The sequence below is a fragment of the Ictalurus punctatus genome, chromosome 9 (genome assembly GCF_001660625.3).
Source record: "Ictalurus punctatus breed USDA103 chromosome 9, Coco_2.0, whole genome shotgun sequence".
Lineage (NCBI taxonomy): Eukaryota > Metazoa > Chordata > Actinopteri > Siluriformes > Ictaluridae > Ictalurus > Ictalurus punctatus.
Window position 1 is genome coordinate 14,696,406 of NC_030424.2, and position 18,770 is coordinate 14,715,175.

The window sequence follows — 18,770 nt, forward strand, 5'->3', positions numbered from 1 at the left end:
ATGATCAGAGGAAGCAGTTTTACACTACGACACGGCTGAGAAACTCATTCTGTGGAAGCTTATATAGACACTCTGCCTCCTTTGTGATCTCTGGCTTTGGGTGGTTGCTAATTCATCATCCCAAGAAAGATGTCATGACGTGAATCAATAAAACTGCTCTGTGTCTGCCATCTGAAATTTAGCTGATCTTGGGTCAGGAGGCTTTCTCTCTATATGATAGCTTTCTAAATGATTCCGCAAAAAATTGCCACTATATCAGTTGTCATGTTTCATATCTGAGGTGTTTGATGGCTTTAAGAAAAAAGTACAATAGCAATGTAGGAGCTTCGACAAACCTCTTGACTTTTTAAGACATTGTGGATTACCACCATTTCGGATTGATCAAACAGCAGTTTGTGTGTAAACAGTCAAGCCAGGGGAACTGGCTTTAACCCTAAACAGAACCAAAGAGAAGGAAAGTTCCTTCTGTCAATCAATCATTTATTGTGTTGCTTATATGAAGGACAAATATATGAATATGTGAATGACAAAAATACACCTCTGATCAGCTATACTGCTACGTTGCTAACTTATGAGAGCCGATAGAATCATCAGTTTTTTAGATTACCAATAAAATGGTACAGGAAATATGCTAAAATAAAAAGTTTTTCCTAAAATGTCTTGCCATAGCTGATGTGGGTATATGCTCTCACACTCATTGAACATTGGGTTTATTTGCAGTGGAGTGTGAACTCGCTGTCATGGGGATTAGGCCTTCAGTTCCACTATTCAAGACTGTCCTTTAAGTGGACCAATTGCCTGCGCTGATCTCAACCTAGCCTAATGAGCTGTCAGTCGTGTACCTGCAGCTGCCCGCACCCTGAATGAGCATTTAGCTAGTCAAAAACCAAACTGAGCATTCAGGAAATTCACAGGGAGGCCATTTAGCTTGTTCTGGTAGCAGCTGCAAACGACACAGGAGCTCGAAAATGAAGCTGTGGTAATAGTGGAAAGTAGGAGAACAGATTGTCTCCTAGATGAGGATATTAGAAATAGACTGGGGTTGATGAGGAGACAGAGATGTAGGAAGGAAAGTTTTAGAGGGAGGACGAAAGCACTTTCTACTGAGTCTTACACAAAGCCGAAGGGGCAGTACTTGGCGCAGGCTACTGGCTTGCACTTCTTGTGGCGATGCCGGCACTGACACATGGGACAGCCATTGCTGTCTATCTGGAAGCCGAGTGAACACTTCAAGGAGCAGCCCGAGATAAGAGCACTGCACAGCTCCTCTCCTAGAGACAAAAGAATCAGACAGGATTATTTTTTCCTCATTGGATAAATCACTGATAGCCAGGTTTAAGCTTTATAAGAATGAATCACAAATCAATATTTGGAAGAACTAGCCTATAAAGTAAAGTAAAGTGAGAAATTGGCAAACTCCAGACCCAAATATCTCTACTTACACTGAAAACAAACTACTTTCCCAAACACTCTAGCAACAATAAGGATTTCATCCACTGGAAAGACAAGCAGTCTAATGGGGTTAATTGCATTTGTGCCATTGACAATCTCATTAGACCCAGTTGTCACATCTATCCTTACAAGCTCAGCAGTGAAACTAGTTTGAATAAGTCTTATAGTCCTGAACAAAAAAATAAATTCAAGTCTCCTAAGTTCACATTTGACATCCCTGACCTATGAAACCAAGGTACAACAGCAAAAAGAATGGTCAGCAAACACACCCCACTAGCATTTTCTTCTTAATATCTTCTCATATGGCCCTTGATGTGGCTCAAGAACATCAAATAAAGTCTTTTGCACTTCCCCTCCATCAGCTAAAAGAGCATTACCCTTCTTTTCCCTTTGATATGCATCAGCCTCAAATATCCATTCCGCCCTTTTAGCATACTAAGCACAGCACTATTCCTGCAGCACTGACTGCATTCTCCTCTCAACTACTCTCTTGAATCCACTTTTGCCTGGAAAGCTTCCAGCTAAATGCTCAGTGACAGCTGGCTGTCCTGATCTGGAAATGAGGATCTGAGCGACGATGCTCTGTTTAATGCTCACTTGTTTTGCAGCTGCAGGTGCGGCATCCGTGCGAGTTGAGCCGGAAGCCGAAGGCACAATCTTTCTCCGTCAGCGTGCAGTTCTCCAGCAAGCTGCAGCCAGGGGGCGCCATGGTGATATAGGTGGGCTCTGGAAAAAAAAAAACACACACACATTCCCCTGGCAGAGGTGAGTCAGGCTGAGTAACTCAGAGTGAGTTAGTGAGTGATTGTGTGCGTGCGTATGTGTTTTTGAGAGATGGTAAAAGAAAGGCAGAATGTGAAGACTCGTCCGGGACTGGGTTTGTGAGTCATGGGAGTTGAAAGCAATTTAAACAGAACCCTACTTCCTAGCTTCTGTTAATGGCCGACAGTGAGACGACACAGAGCATGACAGCAGGACAATGTAAAAGAAAGGAAGAGCAGAGTGAGAGTAAGAGACACACAGACAGACACAACATAAGTGGATAGCCCCTTCTGTACCCTCATCTAATTTTAAAAGAAATTCTTAGTGCTTATAATTTATTTGTTGCAGTCCATTAAAAGATTATAGGGCTTTTTAATATAGCACAGTGTGTTGTATATCAGTGGCGTGCACACCGCTGTGTGGTTTAGGTTATGACAGCTCTGACATGCTGCAGCGCCATCGCTGTCATTCCTGCTTTAAATCAAGCCACCCTCTGAGCTCAAGAAACAGAGTATCGTTAAAAAAAAAAGAAAAAAAAGTTGAGATCACCATTCCTGAGATCCTTTAGTGGACTTGCCATGAACACATAACACTTACTGCAAGAAACAGAGGAAAAGCTTATAGGACACAGCCCTGTACGCAGAGTTATAACAGGACACTTTTAAGCAAACATGGGGAGAAAAAGGGGCGGCGGTCTGTAGTGGCATGTCTTGGGATGACAAAAGGCTTATGTCATGCGTCTGCTGTGGCCAAGAGGCTGCTGAAGCATTGCAGCTATTTCAGTTTTGGTCAGAGGTCGTTTTTTGTTGATAATTCCCACGGCTCGCTCACGCAGAATGAGAAGCAGGGCTGAAGGCAGATCAATGCCTATTATTTTTAGGGTGAGAAATTTAATTAAGCCAGATCAGATACAAGCTGAATACAAGCATTCTTCCATTCTTTCTACCTCACTTTTTCCCAATGTCTACCACCTTCTCTCATTTCATCTTCCTGTGCCCAAGGTTATTTTGTCTGAATATATGGTTATTATGAATTAAAAATGAGCTTCCTTTGATATGGACAATCCTACGGCAAGTCTTCATTTTCTAATTCATTAAGAAATCTGCTTCACATCGTGGCGTCAGGAGTACTGAATGCCCTTTTCATGCTGGAGCCTATCCATCTTTGTATGAAAAAACAGGGAGAAAAATCCTGAACAAAACACACATGCACCCAAATAAATGCAAGCAAAGACTGATATTTTGCTAGAAATACAAGAATAGTAGGAATAAATACACATAATTCAGGAGTGGATCCCTCAGAAGCCCGGGGCTGAGCTTCACTAAACATGCTGCAAGCTCACAGTGGCTCGTCCTAGTCTGACAGACTTCATTTACTTAATTACACACTCAGCATCTGGCACAAGAACCTCCCCTGGCCTGAGAGAGTGTGTCACCTTGAACAAACATAATGATCAGGGAATAAAACTGCACTGACCACTGAGGAGAAGCTGTGGAGCTTTAGTGGCTCTTAAACAGAATATTTATGAAGCATTTCTTGTTCGGCTCTATGTTAAATCAAGCACAAACACATGATGCCAAATTCATCTAATACACAAAACTGATCAAAATTAATAATATATATATTTGCCAACAAATTTCATCAGCACTTATTCTGTCTGTTATGAAGAACTACGTCACGTCACTTTAAGTCGCACAACTATTCAAATCGACTTAGCTTATAACAAGTTAAACTTGATTTTTCAACATTTTTGTCAACCCAATAGTGTTGACAAGAGTTTATTGTTATTAACATGGATAATATATTTGTACTATACATTGTTTATCAAGTCATCAAGTCCTTTTGATATATATTACCCATATTCCATATACTTTTATGTCCATATTGAAGTTACTGGGAGTTGATGCCAAAAAAAGTAGATTTCCTGACTCAAGGCATTAACCTAAGACTCTCAACCCTGAAGCTTTGGAGTCAATGTCACACACTGAAATTGATTCAATTTGCACAAATATGGCAAGCAAAATGAAGCTGAGTGTTTCAGTTAGCAAGAAAGACTGTGGATATTTGCCTTTGTTTTGAATTTGAATGGAGCAAATTGTACAAATCAAGGTTTAAAATGCAGGTGAAAACTTTTATTAGTGATTGAGGCCACTGTTCTATAGTGTAAAAAGAATTCCCAACATGCTGCTACTTTATGGTGTATTTGGTGACCTTGGGTGTCCGATTTGATATATGGTCAACATAAGTGCTTGATAATAGTCTTATGCCATAACAGATTGTCTAATAAATATCAGCATTATTGCACTGCAGTTAGTGACCTGTTACTTAATTAAGCCTACTTAAGAGTCTGTAGTTGTATTTAAAAATATATATATATTTTTAATCAAAACTATATTATCAAAATAATCATTAGTTGATTATACAAAAAATTGTGAACACACTGTGTATTGTTGTTATTCCATCACAGATGCTTCTACATAATAAGAACTTACCAATTTAAAAAGCCTACCTTGTCAAAAGCCTGAGGCTGTGAAACAAAAACAGACTGAAACACAGATTCTTAAGTGCCTTTGTGGATGCAATTTTGACCAAACTATCATTTCTCTCATTGTCCTCTCTCACCAGCTAATGTACAGAGCCGCTAAAAGCCTGTGGCGATCTCACCACCTCCTTCCATGGCGTAGTCTCACACAGATGCCTTATGGAAATGAGCGAATGGAATGGACAAAGAGTTCTCTAGTCCTTGCCAACAGGTATGGCTATTTTTAAAAGACATCTGTCTGGGTGGGAGAGGGGATATCGCTACACCATGGCTTTATTACTCACTGCCTTGTGCTATAATGGGCTCACGAATGGGAGGCCTACATGCACGGGGGCTTATAGCAAAACATAGCCTTTCCCCGACCTCCTCTCCTCTGGGACCACACAATAAATGGCTCTCCCTCTGTTTGTCTGCGTTACTATGAACAAAATAATCGAAGAGCCAGGTCAGTAGAGCACGCCATAGCACCATGGCGCATTCAATACACAGGTAACATAATACCACCAACGCCCAACAAAATCAATATACCCCACCTTCTATATGAAAGACTTCTTCAAAATTTGAGTGCACAGACCTGCGCCTGGAGTGGAGAATATGGTCTTTAAATTCAATGAGGGTTATCATTATTTAAACAGCTGTCTTTAGCTCCACACAAGATCTACCCAAATACAAGCTGTCTAAACGGACTGTGAAATATAGGGTAGCATGCTCACATCAAATTACTGAGCAGCACAGGTACGACTGGAGTCAGATGAGCGGTGTAGAGGCCCGCAAAGCATGATGGATCTAACTTTCCACCGAGGACAATGACTCAGAGCTAGCCTGACATTCTTTGATCTGAGCCAGATGGTAAGGAAAAAGAGAGAGAGAGAAAGAGAGAGAGAGAGAGAGAGAGAGAGAGAGAGAGAGAGAGAGAGAGAGAGAGAGAGAGAGAGATACAGAAAGGTATATAGATTATAATGCAATTCTAGGACTGTATGTATGAATTGTCCTGTGGTCTGACTGCCAATCTGTGTGTGTGTGCTCATATCGTATATGTGAAGGTGCACTACACAGTCAGTAAGTCCCACATCTCTAATTGCTTCACGAATGGACAGCCGCATAAAAGATTAATTGAAAAGTGGTTTGAGTGAGAGAGAGAGAGAGAGAGAGAGAGAGAGAGAGAGAGAGAGAATCGATGCTGCCCACGCACATAAAAGAGGACGCCTGTGGCCATGCTGCTGCCTCCTTTCCTCCTTTCATTCATCCTTCTCTTCTACTCTCATATCCCTTCTGCCAACTGGAGTTCTTCTCAGTAGACCAGTGCATTTCTAATTGGACCCTTTGCATTCTGATTATAATGGAAGGATATGAACAAGCGTAACATTTTGCTGATGTGTTCTGCGAGTGTAATATTAATTTCCAGGATTTCTTCATAATATATTGATCTGCACAGTAGCCTAGTGAATTTGCACAGATCTTTAATTGGAAGAAGTAGACAGCAGAACAGACAGACAAGAACCCTATTACATACACCTGCCCAGAGACATTTAGGTAGGAGCAGGGCTTATAATGAGATGGATCCCAGTAGCTGTTAGAGGAGGTTTAAATACACCACCAGACCCCTCCAGACACAAAGCATTATAGTCTTTATTATTGCTTATAGTCTCAGCTGAAATGTCTTATTTTTAAAACAATATTACGCCTAATTTTCCCTTCTTCAGAATCAATATGAGAAACCCCAAGCACTGCACAATTGCATTTTTTTTTTTTTTGCCAGACACATCTCATGGGCTAATAAATAGCATTGTTTGTGTGTTTATCCTGCTGAAAGAGTAAGGTGAGAAATGCACAGGGAAAATGCAAGTTGTCCTCATAATCAGAACTGAGGACGGCTGCATTAAATAAGAACTGATTAGAGTTTAGTCACACTCCTAAATCACGGTGAGGAACTGTGATTGTGACCGTGCGGAGAATAAAGTGGAAACAAGCCACTGAAGCTCCAGGTAGCACATCTCGCTTATATCAAATCTATATTCTCCAGCTTGACCTGAGAGACGATGTTTCTGGGACTGTGGTGCAAGCCAATCCCAGAAGAGATTCATCATCTGACGGAGCTGTCACTCATCCGTCACCTGTCTCTCCGTGATTTGCGTGTGGTGTCTGTGGCGTAGCATCATCAGCGAGTACAGTCTGTCTGAAACCTTGCCTTCAGCACTCACCAAAATAAGACCCTAGATTCAAAGAATTCAAGCAATCCCAAATGTCTGGGTGGAAATCTATACACAGATCTGCTTGATCAAAGCTTACCATTTGCTGGAAAAACAACGCAAAGCTCTCACTTGTAGCCTTCACTTAACAGGCAGACAAGATCGGTGCGGCGTAAGCATCAGGGACGTGCAGGGGTTCTGGGGGCTCGAGCCCCTGCCCTTTTTCTAAATTATTTAACAGTGTCCCTCTCAAGATTAATTAAACAAGTATATTATGTAAAAAGCATTTAATTCATATTAACACGAGAGCGTGCACAAAATAGTGGCAAATTAAATCACAAGAAAGTCTCCCATCAGATAGTGATTGCTTCAACTGCTTCAACATGCAGACAGGTATGTTGAGAATACTAGCTCTTCTGCTAACCTTTTCGCAATATTAGCAGCATTTTATATGCTTATCGCCAGTAGTTTTCAAACTGATTGAGAGGGAATGTGTTGGTAAGTACTAGCTACTCAAATTCGTTAAATTTCCAGACATGAAAGTAACCTTCTTCTATCATATGTATGTTATATAGTCAGTAAATGCCAAACAGGCAGAGACGGCAAAAAATTAAAGAAAAACTGAAGAAGGAGGCAGCGAAAAGGACAGCTTCCTTATCAACATGGGTGAAAAATGGTGAGCTAATATGAGAGAGATAGTTGCAAAAAAGGCACCATATGTTTACAAAGAGTTAGGCTTGCTGCGATAGTCGGTGTTAGTCGGCCCCTGCCCCTGAGGAACTCTCTGCACGTCCTTGGTAAGCATGTGCACTTCAGGCCTGCATTGCTGTAGCTAATACAGATCAGTGGCAATAACCACATGCTGTGGTGTGAACACTGAGAGTCATTATTTCATTACAGAGACAAATAGATGTACAGAGAGAAAATTAGCAGGGTAAAACTAGTCTTAGTGTTTTGTATGAATATTTTAGCTGATGTAATTAGATTTGCGTGGATTTTATAACAACCACTACTTTTAGTGTCTGTTAAATCTTTACATAAAGAGTTTCAAAAAGCACTATTTGGTACAAACTAGTTGCAAATTCCCCACATATATGAACACACGCTGACCTACATACAAGTATATTAGGAACAATGAACAACAGAGAAGAGGGAAGGTGGGATGGAAAGACACAACAAATAAACACACACACACACACTCACTCTGTCCTTACCCTCACACACAGGACAGCATTCTCCAGGCACTGTGACCGGATGGAGGCAGTTATGGCCGCAGGCAGCAGCTACACAGCGGGCCTCGCCACTCACACACTGGCAGAATGTGCAGTCGTCCTCTCGCCAGTGATCCCCATGTGCCAGGATCTGGCCATTCACATAGCAGCCGGCAAAATTCAGCGCAGGGAAGATAGGATCTGCAGAGAAACAGAGAGAGGGAGGAATTAAAGGAATTAATCCCTGACGTTGCCCTTGCTCTTTTTATGGATCAGCCTTGTTACTCTTACTCATATACTGTCACTAATTCTTGCCAAACTATTACACTGGAGGCACAGATTTACTAAAGTTGTAAAACAACCACAATGCATTGCACTAATCCTGAAAACCACTGTTGGAAAGGTAATTGTGTGCACAAGTCAGTATGACCAAAGGGCAGGTATTATATTTGCAGAAGTCTGTTCCCACTAGTTGAAGACAAAATGAAACCAGGTTTTAATATTTGGAACATTTAGCATAAGTATGCCTCATGATCTGAAAATGTTAAGAAAGTTTTTCAAATATCATCATGGAAAAATTGGTTTCATATAAGATATTCACTGCATATTTCACACCACCAGTGCTAAAGCATTTAAACAGAGATTGTTAGACAGAATAAATTTTTATTCACGCCTATCTTAGGAACAAATCATACACGCTTTACAGTAATTTTGCATTCATACTGCATTTTGAACAGTTTTTCACCATTTAATTTGTGGGGAGATCTTGACTTGCCTCGACTATCAAGAATAAAAAGATGCTTTTCCTACTACTTTGCATATGATGTAATTTGCACACTTGTTCTTTGTAAATCACCCACAACATATGTATACCATTGCAGCTGCTAATTAGCACTCATTACTCATGATCTTACATGTGGATAAAAAAAAAAGTGAAGTAATACAGTTGTATAGAAACAGCACCTCTAATTTGAATAAATTTGAATAAATTATCAGAGGTAGCAACTAAGTGATGGAAGACTGTTTGATTTATTTAAAACAATCATCAGATCCATTTGTATACACACCATACGCTTTGCCGGAAATATAACTGCCTTAGATGTATAGAAATCCAGCTTTCCACATGCATCAACATTTCGCTCACTTATAAATTTCATAGCAATGAAATTACCCAGACTAATATTGTGGCATGTAATGGGGACTTCATCTTAATTAAGCATAGTGCTGGAAAAACATTACAAAACTAATCTGCACATAAAAATAATCCGATAATTCTAATAGTAGCAGTCAAAAGTAAGGAGCTAATATGAGGCAGTAATATGGTGGGATGAAGGTCTACCCAAGAGACATGCAAAACAATCCAAATTACATGCTCCCAGGCACACTGTGTTTGGTTTGTCTATAAAGTAAAACAACAAGCAGTTCCCTGAACTAATTAACCCAGGATGCCTGCTTAATTGGGAGAATAAAAATTAGGCAAAGAATTCATCATGTCCCTGTGAAAAGTTCAGATGATAGGGTCTTCCCTCATGATCCATTTTAATGTATTTCATTTTTTGAAAAATTCCTGCTGCCATCTAATTGCCCTACCAGCTTGTTCCAGGGGTGCGGGCATTTATTAGCATTCTTGCTTGGGTAATCATCATCTGATTTAATTTCAAACAGACATTAAATAGAAGATGCAAAAAAGCCCCTGAGTTAAATTGTTCATTACAATTCTATGACTGCAGATTGATAAGTGAATATTTTTTTTAAATAAAAATGTCAGTACTAATTTGCTCTTCTTTGCTTTTTTTGCTTCTTTGCTTCTTTGGAAGTGGCCATTCAGTCTAATATTGCATGCGGATCCAATGAAAACTCTTTACACAAACTCAACCTGCTATTTATGGAGTTACTGGTTCAAGAGCCTGTTAAATGGCTGTTGTGTTGCTGCTAATAACATGTAGTTAGAGGTAGGGCTGGGTCACTTTGATCACACTGTACATCTAATGACTGTGCTTTGAGTGTGTAGACTTGCGGCTTTGCTGTGTGTGGTTTCAGTACAGTATGAGTATTACTTTACCTTAAAATATGCAAAATATCACCAACTTGACAATGTGAGTATCTGGGTCATATTTATCAATTCACTGGTTCATTAGCTCCTAATTACAATATTCCCCATTCATTCTTAGTAACGTTAGCAATTCTTCAAGTACTATAATAGCCACGTGATTGTGGTCACCTTCACAGACAGGACAGCACTCTCCCTCTGGTACATAGTAGCGTTCGCAGTGGAGGACACCGCACTGTGCCGTGAAGCACACTGATACACCGCCCTGGCAGCGGCAGAAATGACAGGCATCCATCCTGAACATGTCACCATCATGATACTCCACTCCATTGAACATACAGGCTGGCTTAGTCTCTGTAAAACATAATCTTAATCATAATCATAATTTTAGATTTCTAGATGTAGCACATGCATATCACCTACAAAATGGAAAAAAAAGGAAAAACAAAGACTGTAGAAAAAAAAATACAAGGGTCTAATTAGTATACAAGGGTCTAATTAGTAGTTTAAATATACAAAACAATATGTAACATACTGTATATAACATATACAATATATACAACAGCATTGTTCAATTAAAAAAATCTGATTAGTCACAATGTATAACAGCAGAGTGCCGGCTGCAAGGACAATCACATCTACTGTAATACATTATCATAATACATTATCACAGGCACTAAAAATGTGTTGTTATTTAACAAAAAAAATTATAATCGTTCATATGGTGAAGCTTTCTGTAAAGGGAGGTTTATTTACTGTAACATTTATGGAAGGAGTCTCCACTGTTAGCACGTTGCAAGAGTCAGTAGGTTTTTCTGTCACAGGAAATTCTCAGTACAGACTTTGTACTTTTCAGTTTCACAGTAACATGACAAGCTGTACTTTTTGTATTATTAATACAATAAAAACAGAGAAAAAGATAAGCTGATGGGGGAGCAACCGATTAAACTGTCCCCTCCGAAACTACTGGCAAGGCGAATTCATTTGTTTGTGCTATACACCAGAGACATTTGGGTTTGAGATCAAAAGACAGATATGAGACAAGAGTTTAAGATTTAAGCTCTATTTCCTGGTGTAAAAAAACATAAATATAAAACATTGAATCTTTGGTATTAGACCACCAAATTTTTAGGTGAGCAAAAGTATAGGAACAGATAAGTATTAAAGAAAATTAAAGTAAATAAAACTTAATATTTGATTGCATGTCCCTTGTGGATTGTGATACCTTCACCCCTGCCAAGGTTGTTGATGTCACTGTTGTTTTTGGGTTTTTCTTCACAGCTCTCACAATGTTTCTGTCTTCAGCTGTTGTTGTTTTCCTTGGTCATTCGGTGTCTGTTGCGCAGTACACCAGTGGTTTCTGGTGGCTTCATTCCAAATTGTTGTATTGCCTCACTGTTGGCCTCACAAGACAGTATTGCCCCCTTTAGCAGAAATAACTTCATGTAGGCATTTTGCATAATTGTCCACCAGGCTTCTGGAATTTTTGACCACTCTTCCATACAATATTCTTTCAGCTGCAAGATGTTTGAGGATTTTCTTGCATGTACTGCCTGTTTCAAATCCCCCCACATTTCAATGGGATTAAAATCCGGGCCTTGACTAGGCCATTCCATAACCCTCTATTTCTTCTTTTTGAGCCATTCCTTGGTGGATTTGCTCATGTGTGCTTAGGATCATTATCCTGTTGAAAGGTCCACCTTTCGGTTCAACTTCAACTTTCGGACAGATGGCCTCACATTATCTTCAAACACTCTTTGATATGATGCAGAATTCATAGTTGAATCAATGAATGCAAGCTGTCCAGTCCCTGAGGCAGCAAAGCAACCCCAAACCATAACATATCCACTACCGTGCTTCACAGTTGGTATGAGGTGCTTCTCCTGAAAAGCTATCTTTGGTCTGCACCAAACATGTCTGCTGTTACTGTGAACAAACAACACTATCTTTGATTCATCTTTCCAGAGCACATTACTCCAAAAAGTCTGGTCTTTGCCTATATGCTCACTGACAAACTGTCATCTTGCAAAGGCTTTTTCCTATCATGCCTCCCATGCAGATTAAATTTGTGCATCTCTTTCTGATTGTAGAAGCATGCACATTGACACCAACAGTTGCAAGATTTACTAGCAGATCCTGTGATGAAATTTTAGGGTTCTTGGAGACTTCTTTTTGCATCAAACAGCCTGCTCTTGGGCTGAATTTGCAGGGACAGCCAGTTCTGAACAAATTGGCATTTGAGATCTTTTTAAATCCTTTGCCTCATAGGCATCCACAACCTTTTTTCTGAAGGCCTTATAGATCTTTTTAGATCTTGACATGATGACACCACACACCTTAATACCAAAGGAAACACCAGACACTAGATATGAGAGGGGTATAAATATGACATGTTCCACCTGCACTCCCTAAGCAGGTTCTAATCACTGGCACCCAATTTTGAACACCTGATTCTAATTTTATAAATTTGAAAATGTGATAAATATAGGGGTGTACTTACTTTTTCCATGTGACTTATCTGTTTTTTATTAATTTAAATTGTGAACATTACTACAAGTTGTAAATTGTATGTGTCAATTGATAGAGTGTATCCCCTTTAGTAATAGACACTGTTTCAAATAGGATCAAATGTTTGCTTGTTCAACTATGTCAAAAAAGCCATCAACTTCCATGGGGTGTACTTATTTTTTCACAGGACTGTATTTATTACTTCATCAAACAATCTAATAGGACACACCTGGGTAGCAAGAAACACCGGTCACCTACTCGCCTACACACTGGGTGGTCTGACATAATATGTTCTGTCATTTACCACATCTACAAATAAATATCAGGAAATAAAAGCTGAAATTCTAAGCCGTCTTCTCATATTCATCTTTTGATTTCAAACCCAAATATCTTCAGTCTACAACAAAAACCAAATGAATTGGCCTTGCCGTACCAATAGTTTCAGAGGGGACTGTAGCTGATATAACATAAGTGATAACAGGCACTAACTTGTCTTACAGATGTTCCACAATATTAAATATAATTATAAACTGATAGAATGACATTCCATACTTTTTAATTACTAAGGAATGTAATCGCTCGAAATGCTATAGTATAAGAATACTTAACACACACAGGGTGTGCTGTCATTCGAAAAGAATCAACTTCAGGTTGGTGACTGTAACTATGCTTCAACATGATCACATAAGGAACTGAAACTTACAGTAACAAAAGTCGAGTGAAATGTACAGTCATTTTTTTTTCATCTGGAAATTTAAATGTTACAGTGGAAGCAGATGATAATTTTTTTTCAAAATGCATAGTAAAATTGTTGTTTAAAAGAAGGTGCAGAGTAAGTCTTCCAAGATGATTCCCAAAATGATGTCCTAGTTCATCCTGCTGCAACACTGTGATGCATCATCTACTATCTCTAACACCTTCGGGGGCCCTTCTAACAGGGATTATGTACAGAAATTGCAGACTGGAGTTTTTCTTACATAATTATTAAATCGATTCCTTTCATCTATTTTGGCTGTGTGGTTTATATCTCTGTGTGGCTGTATTCCTCCGGTTCAGACAGAGATGGGCTACGTGGAGAACCTCTCCATCATGTATATGTCTCCATTGGCTTTTAGAGCATAAGGGGATTGGTGTGCTGGTCACCATGGCAACGCTAGGTGCAAAATTCAACTCTCAGCCAATGTGTTACGATGTCTGCCATTTGTACTAAACTCAAGAGGTGCACATTCATGCTTGGGAAATAAAGCGATTATGTTCTCCAGCATGCACCTCAAAAGAAATTTGCACCACTATGTAGTACCAGCAGCAACTGAATTTAAAGATCATTGGTGGAACCGAAATAATGTTAGTAAACAAAATTCTTTAAAATAATTGTTGTCAGTTCATTTCCTTTAGCTCCCTGGGCTGATGAAAAAACAACAACAACAACAACAATATCCTGCGCATCAGGAATCATACATTTCTGTATAACACTGTGCCTCTGTGCATTCAGCACATTTCACATTTCAAACAAGTTCAATGTGAGTAGTATTATTAGAAACTTGTTATAAATAAAAAGCTCAGCTCAATTCCATGTGAGAATAAGCATTGACATGGTTTCAGACTAAACAGTGTCTATCTTTATTTCCAAAGACTTGTTTGCCACTTAGTGAGGACTTAATGAATTACAATCACAACTCCAAAATAGTTGGGTCCCTGTGTAAAATGTAAGCCCATATGTTATTCACAATAGAACATAGAAAACATGTCAAATGTTTCAACTGAGGAAGGAAAAAAAAAGGTCATTTTGAATTTGATGGCCACAGCACATCTCAAATAATTTGGTATGGGGGCACCAAAGGCTGGAAAAGTAAGTGTTACTAAAAAGAAACAGCTGGAGGTTAACTGTCAACAAGTCAGTAATATGATTGGGTATAAAAAGAGTAACTTAGGGAGGCAGAGTCTTTCAGAAGTAAAGATGGGATGAAATCTGGATGGAAGCATATGTTGCTCTAAAATCTGTATATACCTTTCAGCATTGGTGGTGCCTTTCCAGATTTGCAAGCTGCCCATTTCATAGGCACTAATGCACCTTAAAATTGAATGCACCTAAAACTACCTTATTTTATCCTTAAAATGCTACATTTCCTCAGTTTAAACATTTGATATGTTTTCTCTGTTCTATTGTGAATAACATATGGGTTTATGAGATTTGCAAATCATTGCATCCTGTTTTTATTTACATTTATTTACATGTTACAAAGCGTCCCAACTTTTTTGGAATTGGGGTTGTACACAAAGAACCTGTGAGCCTGCACAACTGTCACACCAGCCAGGTACCAAACATCAGGGTAGGGATTTGCTACAATTTATAATCAAAACGTTGTATTTTTCATCGGCTTGCACTTCTCTTTCTGTCTCTGTCTTATTTTCTTGTCAAAATGACAATTGGCATGAATTACAGGAAAGTGCAGACAAAGCTATTATTAGCCAGACAGCTGTTGTGTAACAGGCAGACTGCGACTGATGTGTGTTAAAATCCATCATGTACTTCAGAGGAGAGGTTTGTTACTAACAGTAACAGATCAATTCACAATGAATTAATATGTACAGTTGCATTGAGGAAAAGCAAGACTTTATAAACCAGGTAGGAATATAAAACTGATGCACATTACAAACTTCTGGAATACTGTAAACCTGCACGTTTTTGTGAACGACAATATGTAGCACAAGATGTCTTAATGATAAACTACTGCAAGGTAGAGCGCTCCTAATGAGTTTAGTGCTGGGGGCAGTCCAGCATGGCCAGTGTGTGATAAAGGGTCAGGTCAATTAGAAGGATCCTGAGCAGTGCCAATGCAGTTATCCCAAACCATCCAGATGTTCACCATGTGAGTTCCAAGCTCGCTGGTGTAATTATTCATATACTCCATTATTCAAGTCTCCACCATGCAGCACAAAGGCTTCTATTAGACCTTAATAGTAACCAGTGAAAAGATACATTTTTAACACAACTCAGAGGTTCCATGTTTAGAAAGCAGACATTTCTCAGAGAACAAATAGTATCATGGGTCCCATCTGCTTTATCACTTGTTTTGACCTATCCATTAGACATGGGGAAGCTCTGGCCTCAGCATTTCTCTAGCTGCATTCCTGTTTCTAAAGGACTTAACATTAACAGTTGCTCATAAATGATAAGCTCAAAACCATGCCTGGTTTCTGACTTATTATTTCCAGCACATAGATGACCATCTTGGTAAACAATTATTCTACATGTGTTCAAACTGCAGATTACTTTTTATCCACTCTTTATACAAAGTAGCTATGTGAACTTGAAAGAGTTTTAGAACTAATTGCGTCATTGTTTTAACTCTCTGCCTTGGTCATGAATCTTCTTTCTCTACAGATAGTGCTTCATTTAGAGAATTTTTTTTTTTAATACACTCCGGCCAAAACCTTTATGAAGGTTTTCAGTTATTTTGAAAAACTAGTCGTAGTAAGCCAAGATCACTCATTAACCTTTACAACCCAGAGAATGTATTTTGCTGGTATTTTCACGCACTGTGCACAATGTTTCAGTTTTAATGTATATCTGAGTAAACTTTTAGCCTTGAGATGAAATACCATTCCAAATAACTTCAGAATTATTTAAAGGGGAAATTGACATATTGTATGCACATATTTGGCATACTTCACTCACTGAGAAATAAACAAAGCCATGTATGATAATTTGTAGAACAAATACACTCATAAATGAGTGTAAGCAACTATACTAATACTGGGTAGGGCTTCCCTTTGCTTTCAAAACAGCCTGAATTCTTTGTGGCATGAATTCCACAATATGTTGCAAACATTACTTTGAGATTCTGGTCTATGTTGACATGATGGTAATTTCAGGCGCACTTTCATGATGCGAATCTTTCGTTCTACCACGTCCGACAGGTGTTCAATTGGATTCAGATCTGGTGACTGTGAAGACCCCTGAAGAACACTCTACTCATTATCATGTTCATGAAACCAGTTTGAGATGACTTTTGCTTTGTGACATGGTGCATTTTCATGCTGGAAGTAGATATTAGAAGATATGTAAATTGTGCCCATTTACCAAGGGATGCAAAAATATTCAGATAGGCTGTGGCATTTAAGTGAAGACTGACTCGCATAAATGGGCCCAAAATGTGCCGAGAAAACATTCCCCACACCATTACACCACCTCCACCAGCCTGGACTGTTGACACAAGGCATATTAAGTTCGTGGATTCATGCTGTTGGCACCAAATTCTGATCCTACCATCTGCAGAAGACCATGTCAGGTTCCACTTCTGTCAGCCAAGAACAGAAAGCTGAGCCTGCAGTGGGCAGAAGTGCTGCAGTTACTGTAGCCTTTCTGTCATCTCGAACAAGTTTGGTCATTCTCCACTGACCTCTCTCATCAACAAGGCATTTCTGTCTGCAGAACTGCCACTCACTGGATGTCTTTTCTTTTTTGCACCAGTAAACTTTAGAGACTGTTGTGTGTGAAAATCCCAGGAGATTACAGAAATACTCAAACCAGCCCTTCTGACACCAACAATCATGCCATGGTCAAAATCACTGAGATCACATTTTTTCCTCCATTCTGATGGTTGATGCTAACATTACCCGCAGCTGCTGCCCTGTAAATGTATGATTTTATGCATTGCACTGCTGTCACACAATTGGTTGATTAGATAATTGCATGAATGAGTAGGTGTACAGGTGTTCCTGATAAGTGTTCAGTCAGTGTAGATTAATTGAAAAGAAATGCTACAGTTAGTACAGGAATTTTAATAAGATAATGCTGAAATTGCAATAAATACATTAAATATATATATATATATATATATATATATATATATATATATATATATATATATATATATATGTATTTTGTTTTTGCTAGTCTACTCTGCTTCAAACCACACACACACACTAAGATGCTCCTACTATGTCTCTATCGATAAGGTGCTGTAAATAATCCATTACTCAAATAATATCTGGTCAGTAGGGATCCTACAGAGGTCCATTTTCACTAAGAGACTGGACAGAGGCAGGTGGACAAATGAACAGATGGGTTATAATCATTAACTATACACCTACAATGGGACGTACTGTATATGGCAAGTGGACCTGATAAAAGGGCCAAGGTCTAGTATTTTTAAAAATATATACATTTCCACTACAATATACATTTAAGGCTTTTCCTGACATTTATTGTGATAAGAAATAATGTGTTTGCATTAGAAAAAATGTTTGTGAACACAATAGTCTATTTATAACTCAGGAAATACCCCTGAGAATTGCATTTTGTTTAATATGTTGATATCTATACTTCTCAGCATGCAAACAGAGGATGACAAAATTTAATCAAAGTATGAATGCCTTTTAGAATTATAATTCTAATTTACACGGGTTTACAACCTCTACACCTGAATGCTACCATCTTACCTTAGAACATTCTCCAGTAAGCTCTGGGAAATCACTACTATCTGATTTCTTTATTTCTTTTTTCTCAAGGACATCATAAATCGGCTTGATAACTTAGCTTGTGCTTTTCAAAATAAACTGACCCTAACATTCCAGAGATATGATGACCTAAATTTATGGAAAATCAAGGGTAAGACATGCAATCTGCTGTAAGCAGAGACAGATTTGAACAGATTTGCACTTGAAGGGTTAGTAGGATAGTGAAAACAGAACAGTTGTATTAGCAGAAGACCACTATATGTCCAATCAACACCTGCAGAAGGCTAGTTCTATGTGTGATGGATGCTGTGGAGTGCGGCGTCTCCAAGGGGCTCAGCTGTAATCACATAACTGGTGCACTACAGTGGCCAAAGGCAGGTGTCCAACCTAACACACAATTTTGGCTACAGAGTGGATCTGGCGTGATTTAATTAAACGCAAAATCACCTTTATAAACACCTTTATAATCAATTTTGCAGTTTCAGCATTTGGCATTGCTGATCAACCAAGACTGCCAAAGGCAAGTGTTCTCAAAATTTGGTCTCATTCTGCCATCTGACTTTAGTCCAGTGAGAGGAACCATTATTGTAATG

At 38.9% G+C, this 18,770-nt stretch overlaps 1 protein-coding gene across 2 annotated transcripts in view; it reads right to left on the reverse strand.

Moving 5' to 3' along the window:
- Positions 1 to 18,770, reverse strand: part of crim1 (cysteine rich transmembrane BMP regulator 1 (chordin-like)) — a 90,442-nt gene that overhangs the window by 15,908 nt on the left and 55,764 nt on the right. For both annotated transcript variants that reach the window (XM_017476348.3, XM_017476349.3), the window contains exons 6-9: positions 10,378 to 10,560; positions 8,160 to 8,357; positions 2,050 to 2,178; positions 1,115 to 1,271 (exon numbers count right to left, since the gene is read on the reverse strand). In XM_017476348.3, the coding sequence (XP_017331837.1) occupies positions 1,115 to 1,271; positions 2,050 to 2,178; positions 8,160 to 8,357; positions 10,378 to 10,560 (667 nt within the window). The remainder of the gene's footprint in view (positions 1 to 1,114; positions 1,272 to 2,049; positions 2,179 to 8,159; positions 8,358 to 10,377; positions 10,561 to 18,770) is intronic.